This window comes from Uloborus diversus, chromosome 10, assembly GCF_026930045.1.
Source record: "Uloborus diversus isolate 005 chromosome 10, Udiv.v.3.1, whole genome shotgun sequence".
NCBI lineage: Eukaryota > Metazoa > Arthropoda > Arachnida > Araneae > Uloboridae > Uloborus > Uloborus diversus.
In genome coordinates, this window is record NC_072740.1 from 91351501 (window position 1) to 91373884 (window position 22384).

At 32.2% G+C, this 22384-nt stretch overlaps 1 protein-coding gene across 3 annotated transcripts in view; it reads right to left on the minus strand.

The window, feature by feature from the left end:
• LOC129231410 (programmed cell death protein 6-like) overlaps window positions 1-22384 on the minus strand; it is a 51351-nt gene that overhangs the window by 15495 nt on the left and 13472 nt on the right. For all 3 annotated transcript variants that reach the window (XM_054865719.1, XM_054865721.1, XM_054865720.1), the window contains exons 3-5: window positions 12951-13012; window positions 4439-4483; window positions 24-182 (exon numbers count right to left, since the gene is read on the minus strand). In XM_054865719.1, the coding sequence (XP_054721694.1) occupies window positions 24-182; window positions 4439-4483; window positions 12951-13012 (266 nt within the window). The remainder of the gene's footprint in view (window positions 1-23; window positions 183-4438; window positions 4484-12950; window positions 13013-22384) is intronic.

The window sequence follows — 22384 nt, forward strand, 5'->3', positions numbered from 1 at the left end:
TGAAAAGTTGTAAAAATATTTACCAAAGGAAGTAAAGGCAGTTTTCAACTCCTTTTTATCAATTGTACCAGAATTATCTGCATCAAAGCTTTTAAAACAATTTAACCAACCAGTTATATATCTCCAAAGTTCAACAAATTCTTCAAAATTTATTGTTCCATTGTTATCATGATCAAACATTCCTAGAAAAGTAATGACTATTAAAGACAAGAATTTAGTACTTCAATACAGAGAAAAGAATTTAAGTAACTGATAAAACTAAGCAAGTACATGATTACAAACAACTTGGATGTTGTACCATCATGAATCCAATTTTAAGAAGATTAAACATGTCAGGAAATGTCATCTTAAAATGTGCTGCAGTTCTCAAAATATTAAGGGGAAACCAGTTTAGAGACGGGTCAAAAATCTACTTTTATTAATGTCATATAATGTTCTATTCAAGAATCTGTTGCCAAAATTTCAGTGAAAAATTCTGATGCTATGAGCATTTAAGTGACTGTGGAGTTAAGAAAACACTCACAGTATTTTTTCAAATGTTTTTCTTGAAACAACTTTTTTTTTCACCCAGTGGGCTTTCTAGCTCTAAGAGTTATTGACCAATCGTTCTGAAAATTTGTCTGAATATTCTTTATTCCATTTTACTTTAAATGAACCTAACTCTGGGACGATATTATTTAATAAAAATATTTTTTTAATGCAAGAAATGTGAGAAAAAGGGTAGAAAAACATGACATTGTAATCAAACACCTCAAAAGAAAGAGAAAAGACAAAAAAAAAAAAAAAAAGAATTTTAATGATGACAAATAAAACAATTTTGATGTCACTCCATAGTAAAATATTTGTACACTGCATGTTTTTATAGATAGGTTAATGTCATACAAGTTAGGAAAAAACGACTACTTTAGTATGGTTGTGAGCACTAGGAGTAACTTAACAGAAGAGGCTATAATAAGCAAGGGGGTAAATAGCTCTTAAAGAGCCATTAACCTTCATTAGGGACTAATGAATTAACTAGGAACAGCCCAGCTGGGTCCAGAGACTGTTGCTGATCATCACATTTTTTTGTATTACAAGAAAAAATTTCATTTCATGGTAACATTTTCTTTATTGATATCAATTAGCTTTTTTCTTTTTTTTTTTTCATATGGTTTCTAATGTTTTGAGACTATCCTTTTAAAACTTTACATTTCTATTTTTAAATATTATAAATAAATTTATTATCAGCAAAAAAATAAACCTTCCATGTCACAAACATTTTAAAATTTGCTGCTGATGTGTTTGTTTATACATGCTATTTCATGCATTATAACTTATTAATATTCATTTGTATTATACACACCTTTGCATAACCTTCAACTGATCTTACTTTTTTCATTTTCAATCTAAAATATCGTACAATCAATTGTTATATACATATTTATGTTTGATATTTTTATATTAAAATATTACTTGAATAGGAAGAATCTATATATTTGTTTTTTATTTTCAAACTTTAAATTTTTAAGTAAGTACTTTCAGTTTACTGACGAAGTGGACAGAATGATATTTTGTCTGGGGCCGTTTTTTTCTGAAGTAGACAAAAGAGGACAACCTTGGCACAACTAGACCCAACTAGGAGTCTACATACCAAATTTCAACTTTCTACAACATACCTTCTTTGAGTTATGCGAGATACGTTCATACATACGTACATACATCCGTGCATACATATGAAGGGATGAAAACAGCCCAAAGTCAAAAAAGAGGAAAAACTGCGAGACTTAAAATTTGAATATATATATTTTTTCTACATTACGCAAAATTATATTTATACTATACTGTCTTTTAAATATTAATAGATAAAAGTTTTTTTTTCTTTTACTAGTAGAAATGCTAACAAATGAATAAATAAAATAAGCTTGCACTTATTTAAGATTTTAACAGATATATCAATTCCATTTACCACTTTCAATTTCCCATAGCCCACAAATCAGGTGAAATTAAAACTTTATAATGTGACATCCAATGCTACAAAACTTTCATGTAATTAAACACTTAATACAAGCTGAATCATTGGACACCATAATTACAAAATGACATTATCAGTGTGGCTAACCTTGGAGAAGCAATTTGAGGAGGATTTTGAAATTTTGTGGAGCAGCTGGATATATTCTATAAAAATCATTAAAAAACTAAACCCAATCTAAACCTTTTTGACCGTTGATGGTCATTTTAAGCAATAGCATAAAAATGATTATTTTTAAATTGATAAAAAAGTTTTAAACACTATGTCATGATTTGAGAATATAAGCATCTTTAATTTCCTATATTTACATGTCTGTCATAATAAAATAGCACAGTATAATTAAAATAAATTTGAATTTATTAAGATCTTTAAGAGCTATATCTTTGGTAAGCCTGATAAGCATTAAAACTAGATTTGAAGAATGATGTTGGCTTAAATTAACTCGGAGGGAATAGGATAAACATTTTTGAATGGGCGTAGCAGTCTTCATAAAAAAATTAAATAGATAAAGTATAAGAAGGGTTGAAAATATTAGTCTAAAAAAGGTATTAATGCCTAAGCAGTAGAATGGCACAGCAGATAAAGTCGAGAGTGTTACAGAAGCGGATTCAATCGGATTTAAATACTACATCTAACGATTGCACCCACCGTTACTCTCCAGTGTTTCCCCCTCCACTCCTATTTCACTCTTCACCAACAGCAAAAAGTTCCTTACTTCTTTCTACTCAAGAAAGAACGTGTGCCTCAGCAAGAATCCTGATGGGAAGGATGGAGCAGAAGGGAGGTGAGGGGGTATTTGTGCGATCGCTAGAAATTGGCTGTGAAATGGGTGGGAAAACAATGAGCGTACAAGTCTTCAGCTAAAAATAAAATACATACAAGAAGGGTGTCTAGAAAAGTTATAAAGATTTAAGTGATAGGATTGTATTGTAAACAAAAATGAGCGAGTGTTATGGAAGCGGATGCAATCATGCAATCGGATTTCGAAATGCATAAACGCTGACGCTTTCTACATGATTCTCGAGCCTTTTTCTCTCCCCACCCACGAAACTAAGTTCCTTTCTTCTTTCTTCCTTAGAAAGAACACGTGAGTCAGCAAAAATTGTGACGGGAAGAACACAATCGCGATTGATCGATCGATCGATTGAAAATGCTTGGCAGCCGGGAAATGAAAAAATACAAAAAGCGGGAAATCGCGGATCCACGGAAGATTTTCATCCCTGTGTATGTCACAACACATTTACAGTACTGGTAAAAAAAATGCATCACCCTCGCATTTTCACAACAATGGGATTTTGTGAGAAGTTTTGGTCGACCTATTAACGATGAATGTATGTGAAATTCTGCAAAACTTATGAAATAAGCATTTAACAGTAGGAATCTGATAATTGTTTACGTAGATTGGGGCTGTTTCCGTGCCAAGGCAAACTGCTGACCCCATGCTCATTTTTCCATTTCTGAACCCGCATGTGAGTTTAGAGAAAAAAAATTACTTAACCCCATGTCAATTTAAATCTAATGGCAGAATAAAGGTTTTCAAATTGTTACTTACCAGTTTTGCCCTATGGCACGGAGCAGAATCATCCTGGAAAATGACATTTGGAACTGAAGTAAAGTGATCCCGGATAGTAGGAAGCAATTTCTCCTCAAAAATGCCAATACACACCTGAGCATTTACTTTTCCTTGCACAAAGTGTAGCCCACCAACTCCTTAATCAGAAATACATCCCCAAATTATCTGGGATACAGAATGCTTGAATGTATGTTGAATGCAGTCGGGATGATATTAATCTCCTTTGCAGAGCGGGTGATGCAATTTTTTTACCACCACTGTACAAGTTAATTACGACAAAACTAGTGGTAAATAACTTGAGGATAGTTAAAATGTATATTTCCGGCGTCTACACATTCTTAGGCACATATGCATTAGCGGTCAGGTCAAAAAAACCACTCGCCATCCATTTGAGTATGAGTAAAATGGAAAATTAGGCCAAAAGTCTAGGAAAAATATTTTCATGAATACAATACTTCCTTTGCTATGTATAAGGAAGTAAAAATTGGTGATGGACAGGATTCTAATAGCAATTCTGTAATAAAATTCTCAAGGCAAAACAGGAAGTTGAAATCTGCTTTTTCCATTCTATTAAGAAAAATAATGGATGAACATTTACCTATTTTTGAGGCATTTTCAAGGACCCAAATACTTATTATGAAGGATTCTTAAGAAATATTGAAATCTTGGTATGAGAATAGTGCAGAGCACGCGTTTAAAATAAAAATGTTTAGGTAAAAGGATAAATGTTAATATAATAACTAGAAAGAATGCTCACAACGAAAAATGAATGAAATATTGACACATGTACCTGCTCTGGATATTCAATCACGACAGAAAAGTGTGAGAGCAAAAATATTTTATTAAAAAAGTCTTACCAATCATGAGCCTAACAGTTTCTGGGTTAAATGGTCTCCAAGTTCCTAAAACAAAAAAAAAAAAAAATCCAAAACAATTGCATTTCACATAGATACAAAATAACAAAAATTCAATCCAAGAAGTAGAATAAGGTAAACAAAAATAAGCTTTTTTTTTCCGCGGGTGCGATTATATTCTGATATTTTTGAATGTCAATATAAGACAGTAATAACACATTTTCAACATCAAATTTCTTGATAGCATGGCAAGGTATTTTCCAATAGCATAACAATATTTCTACCATATTTCATGACCTTAATTTATGTAGGTAGGCAGTTCCACAAGGGCTGATCCAGAAATTGTTCAAGGAGGGGGGGGGTTGACTTTTTAACTTAGCTCTACTACGTATCTAGTTTACACAAGCTATGGGGAGGACTTTCACAAAATTTTTACCTAAGACAAAAAACATATAGATATCTATCCAAGGAGGTCCCAAACCAATTCCTTTGACTTTCCATTGAAAGAGGTATTGTAAAATTGCATTTTGAAACTTCAATTTCATAGTAATTCTGGGGGAACTCTGTGCAAAGATTTGAGCACTTGGGATACCACTATGTAGATCCCTGGGAACTGCCTAGAATTTCGGTTAGGCAACTGCTGAAATTTATTTCTGTTACTGGGCTCCTTTAGTAGTCTAAGCGGGGATAGTACAATAGACCTGAGGTCTCAGTGCTCGCGCTAATTTCAAGCGCCCCCCTTTTCACTTGATACTTCAATTCTGGGGGAATGTTTCGAAACACCACTCCCTTTGCGCTTATTTTAGAATTTCTGTTTCGAGAATAATTGAAAAAAAGTCACTTAACCAATGTCTTCCCTTAGCAGTACTTGAAATGCCTACAATTGTGTCATTGAGATTTAAATTTTGAAAAATACACAGGAAAAGGCCTTCAAATTTTTTCTCCTAACATCACAAAAGATCTACTGAAACTGACTTTTCGAAACTTCAATTACGAAAAGTTTCCGGGAGGGAGATTCAAACCCCATCATTTTCCTTAGTATCGTTACAGATGGTCTACATTTGCGTTTTAGAACTTCAATCACCATTTTTTGCAAAAATTTACTTATTAGATGTACCGTCACTCAAAAGTTCTCCCTAGCTTTTAGCCAATAAGGAACTTTAAAATTAAGATTTTAAAATATTTCTTAGGAATTTTTCCCAATTATTAAAGATAAAATCTGATGAATCAGAAACTCTTTAAAGATAATTGCCAAAGAAACCAGCATTAGCTTCAAGCTAAAAATGCTCCTCCTTTGTGGAACTGACATGACTAACCAGTGAATTAAGACACTTCAGGGGCTTTTCGACAACCTATCTATTAGAGTGAGGCTTTTCATTGCTTTTTTTTAGGAATGCGGAAATGTATCTAATGTTGCGAGTTATTTGAGACTAAACCTATCCAAATATCAAATCCCTCATAGAGGAAAAACAGAAATTCCCATGCAGCTTTAACTTAGATGACTTTTACACTTAAGGACAGTTATATGAGCAGAATAGCAGATACCCCTCCCCCAGAAAGTAAATTTTGGCTGTGCAAGTAATGTATAGTACTTAGTGGGCCTCAATGGTGTTTTCTACAAAACTGGTGGGTCGCACAACTAAAAAGGTTGGGAACTGCTGTGCTAGTCCAATGTTATTATTGTTAGTATAATTTTTATCAAAATTGTTTTTGGCGACAGTCAATAATTTTAAAGTCAAAATTTAAAATATAAACATGAATTATGCTTAAGTATCTACTTCCGGCTTAGTTTGGCTATGGGTATTGGCTTTAGTTGCCCAGCAGGGACTTCAAGCATTTACCCCAACTTGCCATGCAATGGCGTTTACATGTACTTTATGTTTAAACAAGTATCACATGAGGCTAAGCCTAAAATGTTGAGTGGTCACTTGGTGGCTTTGTACCAATTTCCATCGTTGGAGATCTCAAGTTTCACGGAGTGACAGCCAGAAATTGCCACTACATTGTAAGCAAATGAGTGAAAGTTGTAGAAGCATTTTCTGATATCATCACCTCGTGCGAGCAGATTGGCCAGAGTATAAATTGAGTAGGAAGACAAAACTCTCACTCGCTCTCCATCCTCGTCATTATTATGCTATTTTGCACATGGGATGGCTATTTTACGGGCGATTACCCAACGTGAAGGGTGTGCTGGCACACTGCTGCGGAAGTATTGGTGTTTTCTCCAAAGTCAAAGTACCCAGATAAAGATGTTCCATGTGGAAATTTATTTTAAGGTTTGTGTCCAGCCTTGCTCAGTTAGTTGGGGAAGATCATTGCAGGTGGTCAACTCTTTATGTGTGCGTTCGTTTTTCTGCAGACAAACGATGTCACGTACTATCGGGTTAACTACTGCAAGTAATTGACAACTCCACGACATTCTTAGATTATGTGTGTGACTGTTAATTTGTGCTTCCTAACCTGTGGCTTTGATTTACTGGTGGATTTATATGGATCACTTGGTGACATTTTAATAGTATTTCACTTGATCATTTATCTGGGCGAATCTTTGTTTGTGTACAGATCAATTTCAACTGTTTCTGCTATGTTGTAACAGTTAATATTATTCAGTAATTTTCTAAATAACTTTACGTAGTTGAATCTATGCCTCATGCTTGTCTCCTAATTCACAAGCTATGACCTCTTACTTGTTTTAAACTTAGTTTATTTTTTAATGTCAATTGAAGTCAAACATTAATTTGCCTACAATAATCAATACTTCTAACAATTATAAAGGTGAACAAAAATTTTCTTTATCTTTAATGTTACCTGAGGGGTCTTGCAAGGAATTTTTGGTTTAAATCACAAAAGTTAATGGAAAAGCAGGGTTGGCAAGTTTTTGCCACTGGTGGGAAAAAGGTTTTTTTTTTCTTTTTTTCCACCTCTAAAGCATGGGTTTTAGACAATGTGGCAAAAAATAGAATCTGCAAACTATGGGCACAGTTTTTGCTTTTTTTTTTCCTTCAGCAAGTTGAAAGAACATTAAAAATGCTTTAACGCTTAACAGGGGAGGTGCAGTCTCACAGACTGCTCAAAAGTTCATCTGATCACCCTTATTTTCAGTCTGATTGAATGGTTTTTCCCCAATAGCTTCTTGTTTCGTGACCTTGAACACCCCCCTTGCTTATCAGTATCTTTCGGCAATTGCATCTGGTTTAAATTTCACTGCATTCTTTAGAAGCGTTCTGTGAGACTGCACCTCCCCTTCAGTGTTGCAATTTTCGGCAGTAGTCAGGGTTTAAGTTGGGTTCAAAAGTTCTTTAGCATAAAAGCTAAAATTGAGGGGAAAATGTTAGCAAAATGGTAAAATGTTACACATTCTCATATATTCATATATGCCTCAGTGTTTCATCTCCAGTTGAAAATACGATTCATATTTCATCTGTGACATCTATGAAGAAATAAGTACAACAGCTATTTTTTAAAAACATAAAATAAAAAAAAAACACGATTGGTGTTTAGAACGTTGCAGTCTCATCCTCCTAATAAAGCAGTTATTGGGGGGACATAATGCTGGATAAGACTAATAGGTATTGAACTTAATTGTAGTTTAAACATCTTAGCTAAGGTTTAAAAAAGATTAAGTTGATTATCGCCATGCATGCTTCCTCGATAGGATCATACATTTCTTCTTTTTTTTTAAAGTTATTTATTTTTTATTTGAGCAAAAAAGCGAAAATGCATTGCTTTATTTTCGCAATTCAGATAGTGTTTTCGCATTATGCGAAAAATGCGACCGTAGCGGAAACCCTGGCAGTAGTAGACATAGCTCTTATAACGTTAAAACCGCGGACATAGGTTCACTTATCTTATCCGCGTTATGTCGAAGAGATGCAAAATATTCTAGATGAGGTTGAGAGTTGTTTGAAATGTTCACAAACATTACACAACGATATTCTAGAGACAATGAAGGCTGAATTATTCCTCGAAATACTAATAGTTAATGACTGTCAAAATGTTTCCGTAACGTTATGTAATAAACTATCTGGTACTAAAATGGTCTATATATGTATTAAAGAACAACAATGAAATCATTAATAAATAATTGATTTATTTTTATTACGAGCAGTTAGTAATTTACTACAGCATATGATTTTCTTGAAAAATCTTAAGACTCTAGCAAAATTTCCTCGGAAAATATATATTTCGATTCAAAATTCAAAAATAAATTTTTCCCCCGTGGTAATAAAGTTTAAAGAACAACTAAGAGAAATTACCAGAATGTATCTAAATTACACAAGTTTTTAAAAAATTTCTAAACAGAGCGGTCTCTGGGACCTCACGTCTCCTGTTACATCCTACTTTTTCACCTCCCCTGTTACAGGTTAAAACTTTATTTTGGTTTATTTGCTTTCTAACTTAAAATAAGTACAGTAGACTCTCGTTTTACATGGGAGTTATGTTCCACGGAAAAGCCGCGTAAATTGAGACCTAATACTAGTGTTAAAATAGGGGTTTGGTTCCGTAGATAACAAAATACTTCATTCTAGTGATGACTAATTGTATAATAAGTTTAACATGTAGTTATATCTACTTTTATGCACAACATGCATAAAGAAAACAAATTAATTTTGTGTTCTGTTTATAAAAAGGAGCTGGCTATGAGTCTTTGGGCAGTCATTAAGAATTTTTCTCTGTAATTTCCATGATAGAATCTTCCTTCCTTATCCATCCGAAAAATCATTTCCATCAGAAGATTCCATCAGAAAGATCATTTCTATTCTCTAGGAAAGGCTCAAAATTTTCAACGTGAATATTTTTAATTGTGTGTCACCACCGTTGGTATCCTCTTTGGTTTTGGCCTCCTTTGTCACTCCTAAAAGCTTTTCTTCCAGTGAGTTCTGAACTGTGTGAGTTTAATAACTTTACTTTTGGAAAGAGCTCTGGAACCAATCGCATAAAATGTCTCCAGTGGCCCAAGCTCGATTATTAGCACACCAAAATGCAGTTGATTATGCATAATCTGCAATCTTTAGGAGAAAAAAAGAGGAGAGAATTTAAAAGATAGGAAAATTTAATCTGTTTGCATTGCCGTTTCTGCATAAAACCGAAACTCATCCGCATAAAATAAATTAAAGGTGTCAAATCTCAAACCGTGTATAATCGAAACTGAGTAATAAACCCACATACAAGGAGGGTCTATATAAAGGTTAAATATTTTGAAAATTTGTTTTTATTTTTTCTATTTTATCTTCATCAAAACCTATTTTTGCTGCTTCAGCATGGCATAACAATAAACTAGTTTTGTTAAGGGTAGCCATATAGAAAAAAACTTATTTTTTATTGTAAGAAGGAAAAGTTAATATATCTCTATTGCAGCACTGCTTGCAGAACATGTTTGAATATTTGCAACCAATGCACAGAAACCTTTGGATATTGGAGTTGATTTTGTTACACATCTTCACCATTTTAATGCATTGATTATTTTAAAAAGGTTCTCCGAAAAATGTAAAAAAAGAAATGGATTGTTCTTCAGCTCAAAATTTAATACATCCTATTAGGTATATTGCCGCCTCAGAGCAACACTAAGACATCTAATCCCAGAAATAACACTAAGATATCCGACTGTTGCTCAAACGCAACGATATATTTAATAATGGAAAAATTTTATTATTAACATAATTTATAAAATATAATAGAAAAATATAGATACATATGTGTTGCATTCATTTTGCAGGATTCATACTCTACTTTGAAAATTAAAAGTAAGGAGTTTTGCAAGAGTTCATTCCACATTTTAAGGACTAGTTTCTTGTTTAAAGAAGCATTTTTTTAAACGCGTACTTCAGAAAAAATATGTATAATATTTTTTTGCTTTCATACAGTACATTAAATGCACAAACATACTAAATTTATAGTAAAATATGCATTTACTGCTTCTTAGACTTGAGCCATCTCGGAGTCAAATTTAAATACTAGGGGAGGGGTTAACCATTAAAGTATGTTTTATTTTGAAAATGAATAAAAAATTAGTGATATTGATTGAAAATTAGTATTTTCTCAAAAACAAAAAAGGTACTAACAATTTCCTAACCAAAAAAAAAAAAAAAGACTTTAAAAAATAAAATAATTGCTAAAATAAGAACTATAATAAGCAGACTGAAAGTAGTAGAGACCAAAACAACTTGCCCCAACAATCAAAATAACTGAAATACTTACAGATACAAAACGAAAAACTTCAAACACAACAAACAATTTTCGGTAAAGCTTGTGTTTGATTTTGGCATAGAAACATAAGGTTACTCATACGAGATTGAAATACAGAAAATTCAATTTAAATATTAGGGATTCTTTTGAAAAAAATTGTACATATTATTTTAATCTTCAAAATTGATCAAAATTTGGTAGACCATTTCCAAACTTTTATGTAACTCTTTGCTGAGGAACATAGAAAACTGACAAATTTTAAGAATTTTTCTTTTAAAAAGTATGAAAATTATAATTCTGGAAATAGTGGCACCACTGTTTAGCAAATAAGTTGCTCTATTGTATAAAATATAATATGTTTATTCATGTTAAGTAATTAATATCTATAATTTTTTAAAATTAAAGAAAACTGATTTAAATTTTAAAAAAGTCTGATTTTTTTTAATTAAAAAAATTAAAAACCCTGCCAGCTACAGATGTTATGTATGTATTAAAACACTTAAAGAAATTGAAACAAAAATTAATTTCAGCCAGTGATTCCATACTTAGCTTTCTGACATTCAACAATCTTAAAGAGCCTGAATTTCATTAAAAACTTTTCAATTTAATGATTTTAATAAAAATACGAATGAACTTAATTTTTTCCCTTTTCACAAGGCCCCCCTTTTCACAATCATAAAGGAAAAAAATCTTATACCCACGGCGAATGCAAAGAGATTGTGATTTTCAAAGTGAACGGGTTAAAAGTATAAAGAACGACACATAAAAGAGTTTAAGTAAATTATTTTACAATTGCATTTTAGAGCTGTACAATAAACGTGTTATTAATAAACAATCAACGAAATTTAAACAAAAATCAAATTTAACCAACGATTTAGATTTTAACTTTTTGGCTAATAGAACATAAAGGACACAGAATTAGGCTTAAAAATTTTAACTTTGCTATTTTTATAGGAATAAAAAGAAATTGCATTTATTTGCCCTCCAAAAAATCATAATAAACATCAAAAATCAGAAAAGTTCGATTCTCATATTGGATGCAAAGAGATTGCTTTAATCAAATTGAAAGCATCAAACGTCTAAAAACGGCAAATAATTTATTGAAGCAGAAATTTTTTTAGAATAGTACTTTAACAAGTCTACAAGATGTTATCTTATTAATTACTACCGACATAAACGTCAGAAACTTGGAAAAAAAATTCGGATGTGGGAAAGAAAGTAGTTGAACGAAAAAAATCGGATTTCTGATATTAACAGACAAAAAAATAGCGGAAGTCCGGTAAAATTCGGAATAACATAATCACTTGTATCGGATTAATGATAGAAGATAATCTTTAAGTCATGCAGAGTAAAAAAAATAAGGAGTTTGTAAGGAGATAATAACAAAATTCAGAAGTTTTAAGGGTCCTTATTCTCTTTTCCTAAAAAGCAGGAGTTAATAAGGAGTTTGTAAGGAGTGTACGAACCCTGTTTTGATTAAAACTTTTCCATTGTAATTAGAATGTAGCAAATATAGAAAAGGCAAAATGGCTTGCTCAAATATTTTTTTGGTAGTGATGGTTCAATTCATTTCTTAGAAGGCAGGCTCTACATGCATTTCCTTTCTTTCTATTTTCTTTAAATTTATAAATTAATATATTTAATAATAAAATTAATTACTAAAATATTCATTTACAGTATCTCATTTATATCAATGCTATTCCTTAATGAACAAGATTCAATGCAATTGTTTATTTGTAATTAGGTTTTTGCCACTCTTTCTATTTTTGCTGGTTTTTTCATTTATGCCATGAAAATAGAAAAAATTCAATTTTTTTTTCAGCAAAATTACCAAACTCTAGGGAGAACGGAACAAACAAACCTAATAGCGCAGCCAAAAATTTTCCAGGGGGCAAGCTTTCGGATAAGACCTCAATGTGTAATTACTAAGCTTGGATAAGAAATATGATTTAAAATCAAGGGTTTAGGGCCACAATGGAGAAGGGCAAAATATCTATGAAAAGCCATCTATGGCAAAAAAAATCAAAATTGGCAGGTCTGTTATTGCAACTATTTGACGGGCACAAAAGGTAATTTATTGTCAAGCATGAAACTCGATTCCATTTCTTGTTTACATTTTACATGCATATTTTCTACAAAATCCCTTTTTAAAAATCTTTTTGAACCAGTTCTCAAATATTTTGATACTAAACTTGCAAAAACATAGACAAAGCACTAATCGAGTAAATAATTGTTATCACATAGCACAGAAAAAAGGGAAAATTATGTTAGGTAAAAAAGAACATTAAACGAATTATCATTTATGACTCAGAGAAAAAAAATGGCTTGCCATTTGAGAGAGCAGCTTGAAGCTCAGTAGCATTCATTTGTCCACTCGTATCTTTATCCAATCTGAAAAAAACATGGTTCTATCATTACTTTTTTAAACAGACTTTTAAAAACCAGAAATTGAAACTAACTTATAACAAGCAATTCTAAATTAAAAATTTTAAGAAGTAATAACTTTTAAGGTATAATCAAATTTAATCTAAAAAGTTATGAATTCTAGAAATTCTGATTAAAGCGTGAAAATTACTTAAAAACAAGTCAAGACAAAGGAGCAAATGGTCTACTCTAGAACAGATGGAGACAGCTTCTTCCTTGACTGCAGGGTTGTTCATTTTACACAGCCCGAATTGCGTAAGAGAAAAGCTCAAGCTATGTAAAATAAACAACCCTACAGGCAATGAAACATCTATATTTATGAATCCTGCTATAAATTGAAGTTCAATATGCTGGCGTTGATTTAAAAAAAAAAAAATTAAAATAGAGGAAAGCCGAACGGCTGATTAACGGGAGTTAATCATTTCTTATATGTATTTAACAAAAACCAAAAGTAAAACAACACACTGGAGGTTTTATTAACTGTTATTTACGATAACATTAAATTGACATACAAACTTTCTAAAAACAAACCAGTAATTTATTGATCCTTAAAACCTTAGAAGAACATAAACAGAACATAACTTAACCCGTTTGCACCCAGCGTCTCACGGGTGAGCTGCAACGATTCCTCTCATATCAGCCGCACTTCCATGCTATGCCCTCTGATTGACGCTGACATCCCAACATCACATATATGCTTTCTTGAAGTGGAACAATTGAAATGAATATTTAAACGATAATAGATGGAGCTAAATGGCTATATAACTTTCATCATATTCAAGTCACATGGTATTTGACCTTCATCTACAGGCGTCAGTTTCTTGTTTGGGCCTCTGAATATGATAGATTTATTAATGTAAACAGACAGTGAATCACTGCTCTGCGCATTTGATTTATAAGGTCTCAATTGCTCTTGTTTAAATCTTTGCTGTTTTTTTTTTTTTTTTGTTAGGAGTAATTGAAAGAGATATATTATTTGAATAAATTATGGGGGAGGGGAGGAAGGTTAAAATATTTTTGTGTAAGTGTTCCAGACTATTCAGATTCCCCTGCTCAATAAAAGTACATGAATGATTTAAAGGGGCACTGAAGTTCATGATTATTTTTGAATCCTTTCTCTGATTTTGTTCTTTATTTATTCTTTTTCATTTGGAGACTGGAAAACTGCAGTAAAAATGGTTAGCAAAGTGAGTGAAGGGAAATGTTTTCGAATGCATTATGATGTAGTTTTGAGACTTGTTGCATGGGAATTTAACTAGTTTAAATTTGTTGACCTAAGTTCTTTCAATTTAAATTATATTATGTACAGATTATTATTGCTACATTTCTTTTTCTTTGATTCCACACTCACGATGTCTAACTTAGTATTTCTGCGCATACCATTTAATTTTGTGCGCATAGTTAAAATTTGTTTTCTATTCATTTCACTCCCTTCTAATAATGTCATTTTCTTTATATTAAAAACTAGTAATCAGTAGCATTGTTTACGCAACTTAAAAACTTGAAGTCATTATTTTGAGATGCTGATTTTACATGAATATTTTTGTAAAGTTAGGCTTAACTGCTGTAAATGCTCGGGCCGATGGAGGCGTTCCATTTCGGAACGTTCAGTCCCGTGGCTGCGTTTTGTTCTCCGTGCGCTGGGCCTCAAGGGGTTAGGGGAACCCCCGATCATAAGTAGAGGCAGATACTCTGCTACTCCTATCCGGTCTAACACCTAACAACCCATACAAGAAGAGAAAAAGCGATTGATATCGCACTATTTATACTACCAATTTTATTTGCATTTGGTTGCTCATCTTCTTCTGATTGGGCACTCACCCTCAACCAATAACTGCATCTCTTACTTACCGAAAGGAGAGTTCAGAGCTCTACCTAATTTAAATATTAATGAACACATTATATTAGGGATGAGAACTCGATTGAATCTCATTTTACGATATCATAAAGCACAAAGGCAGGGTATAATCCATTATTATATTTCATTAATTTTACTTTTTTAACAGATAATATAAAGGAAACTACAGAACTTACATGTTTGATAGGGGAGCAGATTATAAAATAGAAGAAATTCAATAATCTGGACCCAATATAAGCCAATTTTGCAATTGTCTATTGATGCCATCAGTCACAGAAATAAACGATAAATCACATTCCTCCTCCAAAAACAACATCGTTTTCACAACATTTCCAGAGAGGGCCTCCGAACCCTCCCATTTCCTACATGTCACTAGTTATAGCCTAAAATTGTGTGTTCACTGTTAAAAAGTTTCTGCAGGAGAGCTGCCTCAGAAACCTTTTTTCCACAAAGATTGTGTAAAATTGCTCCTTAAGGACTTCAAGTTTTGAAAATTTTCTAAACAAAATCACCAAAGCCTCTCCCTTATTAACATTCCCAGAGATAGCCAGTAATTGTGTTTTCCCTAGTTCATCAACGAGAAACTTCTGGAAAGAGAGCCCCCAAACCTTTATCATCCCCTTAACATCACTACAGATAGCATAAAATTGCGTTTCTTAACCTTTAAAATGGTGCAAATTTTGGGAAGGAGCATTCGATCCCCTAATTCAGGAGCGGGACAAGGGACCAACCACCTTGCAGAGGAAATACATATTGTTAAAACAGGGGTCTCTGTTAATACGGGTTAATTATATATATTTGAGTTCTCGCTCAACAATAAGTTAAAATAAATATTAATCATTTGGGAGATATAACCATCCAATCTTTAAATTAAATAATTAATTAACAAAAACGTTTCCGAGTCGATCTATCACACTTTGAAACCATGCTTGCCAAAGTATAATTACACACAAAAAATTTGATCAAAATCGGTCCAGCCGTATAAAAGCCTTATGGTGACAAACGTCCGCACAAAAGATTTTTATATATAAGATAGTTTATAGAAATATGGTTTTTTTTCTTTCTATTTTTAATGATGTATAGGAATTTTAATGAAATACAGGATTTATGGGACATGGAACATTGACTATGGCAAAGGAATGATGATGATAAAACGGGGGGGGGGGGGGGGGGGGGCAAAACAACAAACAATTTCAAGTTTTAAATTAAATAATTTGTCTGACTATTTTTACGATTTTCAGAATAAAGGCTGTTTGAGTTAATAGGGAATCAAATAGGATTGTAACGACTTTGGAGGGTTCATGTAAAAAAACATACAATATGTTTTTTTTTTTTTTTTCACTTTTAAAGAGCCAAAATTTGCATAATGTTTTCATACTTTCAGAACAAGATTTAAAGCAAAACATAAAACTGTTTTAGAAAAAGAATTTGAAAAAAGTAATACAGGGTTTAGACACTTTTGGTTTAAAAAAAAAAATTCCCTGACTTTTCCAGGTTATTTTTTTAAAAAATTCCAGGTTACTCGCTTCATTCAAAATTAAGTTTAAGTGACAATATTTTCAAAATTGTTCAAAGCAGCAATGCGTAAGAATTGAAACTTTTCCACTTGTGAAATAAAAATTTAAAAAAATTTTTAAAAAATTGTCACAATTTAAGTTTTTTTTTAAAAAACCTTTTTGTTCAAAATTGTTTTTATTTGTTTACTATTTTTTAAAAACAAAGTACTTTCAACTTATTTTAGCATTTCTTTGATGCCACATGTCATGCATGTAAACGGTTTGCTGTAATCAGGAGCAATCTTTCTCCGCTTTTGGTTTACGATTCTTTTTATTTTCTTATTAATATGTAACACAAAACATATTGAGCAAAGTACAAAGCTATTTTTCAATATAACTATGATTAACTTCTTGCATTGATGGGCATACCATATAATGTATTTTAACAAAAGTCAACATCCATCAATCATAGGCCAATACCAATCAGTTTTTTTTTTCCTTTTGCATATAAAGCACGCTTGCATTAAAATTAAAAATTTTCTTTTTTGTACATTTGCTTTCAATAGACATTGAGATAACCATCTATTTATGTTTTTGTTAATTTTTGTCTACTTCCATCTCGCAAACGACCAAATATGGCGACTACGTAAAAAATTTAAGATAATGAGTAGATTTTTGAATTTGTAGCATAAAAGTAGTTATTAATAATAATTAATCCTTAAAAAACTACAATTGAGACAAAATAGTCAGTTTTTAGCACATAACCGTCTAAATCAATCAGAATTTAAAAAAATGTTCTGGAGATAAAATTTCGCATTTTTCTAGAAAATAATTACGAATTACCCAGAAAAAAAGGGCACATTTTGCGTTGTTATCAATAGTTTGCATTGCAATAAACATCCAATGCCATTTTTGGAAACCTAGACACTTAAAAAGTCTCGTGTACAGTCGGCTCACGACTTACGCTAGGGATGCGTTCCAAGACCCTTCGCGCAAGATGAAATTTCGCATTAACAACTTATGTTTAGAAATATTTATTAGCATACCCAATTATTTTAAAAACATGTGTTAGCACCTTTCAAATTGTTTTAAACCATTTCTTAACTATATGTTACCTTTTTTTTTATATAAAGAACTGACTTTTTACTGCATTTTAGAAAAAGCGTTTCTATAAATTATTATTATGAAACACAAAATCAATGATCAATGAGAGACATGAATTAAAACAGTATGGTACTTACATTAAATACATTACTGCATTATAATACCCCTGAACAGTAGATATCGCAAACTTAATTATAATTTTTAAAATAATGAAGATGATTGATGGTTTATGCAATGTGGGAACAACCCTCTTTCTGGCCTCTTTAAGCCACAATGAAAGAGGCGCTTTCATTTTCATGATATTTGTATTTTGCTTAGACACTACTCTGCGAGCTTCAGTATTAAAACTAAGTTTCTGAAAGTCTATGGATTTCCTTTTCTTGAATTTTAATGTACGTATCGAAGATTCACTCATACTTAATTGCCTTTCTACTTTTGAAATACTTTTTAATTGTTCAAGCGTATTGAGTATTTTGACTTTTTCTTTGATGGTCAGAAACTTTGACTTTTTCTTTCCATTTTCTCCAACTTAAATGAAAAAGCGTGTTTCGAAGCCATTCTATTTTATCAACGTTGATATGTAAAATGAAAAAAAAAGTTAAGAATCGGAGTAGTTATTTGTTTAAACTTTAAACTAAAGCAAAGGGTTGTTTAGACCAATACATTGTGTGAACTTCCGCTTCCAGTGATGCTAAAGTTATGCAAGTCCATTCACAAAACAAATATTTAGTATCAGTGAAGCCCATTCTAACGCTCCGCCGCTCCTTTCCAAAAACATTTTATGTTACAGGCGAGCAATTTGTGTCCTCAATAAAAAATTAATAACTCACGAAAAACTTGTGTTATAGCCATTTTGTGCAAGTCGGATCGCCTTGTAGAGGGATCCGACTGTACTGTCATCTTGGGAATGACCAAATATGGTGGCTACGACAAAAATTGAGAAATAAATTTTTGAATTTGTAGCATGAAAACAATTTTAAAATAATAAATCTTCGTGAAACTACAATTCAGTTGAAAAGTTTTTAGCATATTTGCATCCAAGGCAATGAGGATAAGATTAAGTTTTAAAAACAAAATTTTTCATTTTTCAAAATTTTTCATTTTTCAAGAAAACTACATATTTAAAATAAAATTAAAAAAAAAAAACAAGTGGCAGCACATTTTGCATTGTTTTCATTAGTTTGCAGTTAAAGAAAACATCCAATTCTGCTTTGTTTTTGGAAACTTAGGCATTTGAGCATCATGTCTACTTCCATCTTATGAATGACCAAAAATAGCGACTACGCTTCATTCGTAGCTGAAAAGATTAAAAAACGATTTTCCCAATTGACACTACCATCCACAAGCTTGTGCTTAAGATGCAGGAAAATGTTCTTCTAACGTTAAATTTATGCATTATTCCTGTTCACCTTAGGAATTTTTTTCTTTGGAACTATTGAGGGGCAAAAATGGCGTCCGCGGAAGTTTTTTTTTGGGTCGCCTTTTTTATTTTATTGCCAGCGTCATTTTGCCTAAAAACTTTTTTTTTTTTTTCAGGAAACATCGATAAAAATGAAGATTAGAACTCAAGATACAAAATTAATGGGAAAAATATTTTTTGTGGCAAAATTTGAAATTTCCCTGACTTTTTTAACTATGTCATTTTTTCTGACAATTCCAAGTTTTCCCAGAGTGTACAAACCTGTTTAATAACCATATTTTCCTGCGTATTATCCGCGGGCATCCTGTAATCTGCAGGTTCTAAAATGGGCCTGAAGAAAAAAAAAAGCTTCGTATACTTGTAGGAGGCGTATAATACAATGTAAAAAAAATAAAGTTTGAATTTAATATACCATTTGAGCAACTAGACATAAAACGTGAAAAGGTAATTACTTTGAAGACATAATCAAAATTAATCTGAAATATAATCTAAAATAAAATGATTTCATTTTGAAATCATGATTATAGTACGCTAATTACTTGAAAAACAATGAGTCAAGACAAAGGAGCAAACGCTCTAATCTTGTGCAAATGGCTTCCTAATTCACTGCATTCTTGCTTATTTTACATGGCCCGAATCTCATAAGAGGACCATTCAAGCAACGTAAATTAACCAACATACAGGCAGGCAGTGAGAAAGAACATGCAAGCTTTGTAAAATAAACAACATTCAGTCAGAGTACATTCTCTATGGGTGAATCCTTATTGTACTGATGCATCTGTGGAGTGGTGTGGAACCCTTTTCTTGGGATCTAAAATAAAAATAACCCCCAAAAAAAGTTGGCAACTGTAGAAATTTTTTCGGGTCGCCAATTTTGAAAACTGAGTCGCCACGTGGCCAGTGGCGACCGTAAATCTTGACCTTCATTATAGCCCCCCCCCCCCTTTTTGTGGAAAGTGGAATCATTTTAAAATCCTGAAAAATTTTTGGTTCATTTTCATTTTCCGCGCCCTCCAAAAAAAAAGGATAACCTTTTCTGCTTTACTTGGAAAGCATTTACAGAGGTTTAGTTTCCCTCTCCCCATGCAGGTTTTCTTTTCTAAAAAAAAATAAAGAAAAGAAAAGAAAACAATGATTTGAGCAAAAAAGAAAAAAAAATGGTCTGCAGGGTTTATTCCTTCCAAAATGTCTCGACTCCTTTTGATGCAAGAGCACCTTTTTTTTGTTTGTATGTATTACAAAATAAAATTTATACGATCGTAATGCTTTTTATTTATTTTGGAAGGGGCATTTTTGTTCTAACTCCTGAAAATGAACAATCTTCAACACAATGCCATTTTGTAAACGGGGTGCCATTACGAAAATGCGTCGCTTAAAAAGTAACGCGAAACTTAAAAATAACCTTTTTTAAAGGAGAATTAAAGTAACTGAACGAGTTTACGATAATCAGAAATGTATATTTTACTAAATCAAATAAGAGATTATTCTGTGTTTACGTTCGCGAACTTTGTAAAGCTCAGTTTTTGAAATTGCGATCTGCACAACGAATTTGCATCCGTGACTGCAATTTTTGCTTCTATTTTGAAACAAGAACATTAAGATTTTACTTCTTTAACTGTAACCTTATTACATTCAGTACATGGTGAATTTTCAAGCGATAAATTATAGGGGTTTTGCCAACTTAAGGTGCAAAATCCTTTCTTTTGAAAAAAAATGGCGCCCACATGCAATTTATTACTACTAGAAAATTATGACAGGTTTTTACTAATTAATTTCTCACTCTTCATTAATATTAACTCTAATTTACTTATTTCTTTTTTGTACTCTAAAATTAATACTACTAAAAACAGTTATTTTGGCTAATTTTTCAAAAAAAATCTCGATTATAACCCCTCCCCCCCCCCTTCTGAAATTAAGAAGTTTTGTTTTGAAAATAGGGTTGTATTTTCGGGATTTTACAGTAGCTCATCGCTTAACGTGCCAAGCAACCACGCTACTGTAACCTCTGTCCTTTGGCCAGCGAAGCGGTTTTTTTCCCTGCAATTTAAAGTGTTTTGCCAAATAAACTATGCTATAGTAAAAAATTTATAAAGAAAAATCACCCAATTGAATAATACCACAAATCACATTATTTACTTAGATATGTAACTATCTTCAACTATAAGCACAAAAACAAACGTTGAAGAAATAAGGAAAACAAAATCCAGTATAAAAATCCTACAAAAACAAATTATGTACCTGAACATCGTGAAAAAAAAAAAAAAAACGCATAATCTGTTCACTGACCACAACAGCATAGCATGGGCATGGTTCCTCACAGCTATTGACACTGTCGATCAGCGCCCTATCGAAGAGTTAAGATATCCCACCATCTATTAGGAATTCATAGGACTAAACTAACCCCGCAATCTATTAGGAATTCATGGAACTAAACAATTAGTTAAACATTTAATTTGCAATAACAAATATTTCAGTCAATCTGGTTCAACAAAATTGCCAATAGCCTTCCTCAATGAATGAACTATTTAACACAAAAAGAATTTTTTAATTTGAACCAGTAGTTCCTGATATGAGCTCGTTCAAACAAAAAAACTGTTCAGCTTTTTTAATAAAATAATTAATAAGAAAAATAAGACAATGATACACCACAAATTTTTTTTTTTACAAATCATTTTAAGCACTTTTTAAGAGGGTCTCTAAAAAGTACCCTCGAGATTTGCCTCATGGCTGACTCGAACCTACACTCACTGGATCATGAAGCCTGCACTTTCAGGTAGAGCCACTATGCATGTGTTCCAAGCAATATATATTACAATATAAATTTTCCCGTTTTCATAACATTTTTATTGCTGCTCAACTCCTAATAGTCATCGTATGATGTCACATAGCCGGTATACGCCCAAAATGTCGCCGGTCCAAAATGTCGCCGTCCCAAAATGTCGCCGGTCCAAAATGTCGCTGTCCCAAAATGTCGCCGGTCCAAAATGTCACCGGCCCAAAATGTCGCCGGTCCAAAATTCGCTAGTTCAATTGGTACAAAAAATTTAAATGTACGTCGATGCTTTTCAGCGTAAAAGTTGCGAAAGAATATTAATTGCCTTTCAAAGTAAGTTCCTTCAAAAATTCCAAACGTTTTTTCCTGTCTTAATTCGTAAACATCAGATTAATTCCAGAAAATTAATAGTTTTCAGAAAAACATACGTTTTTCTGTATACTATTACAAATGTAAACATGCGAAAGGCTGCTGCAACGGAATTCTCTTTCTCGTTTAATCTGATTAATAATAATACTCAAGATGTAACGCAAAGGACCAAGATGTAACGCAAGGATTCAGACAAAAAATTGGTATGGAAGTAAAACTAAACTGTTCTGAACGTGAATGAAAGAATAGTGAGGCGCAATGTGAATATGGCAAGAGAATAGGCAGTTTTGATAGCCAAAAATGTCTATTTGAGAAATAT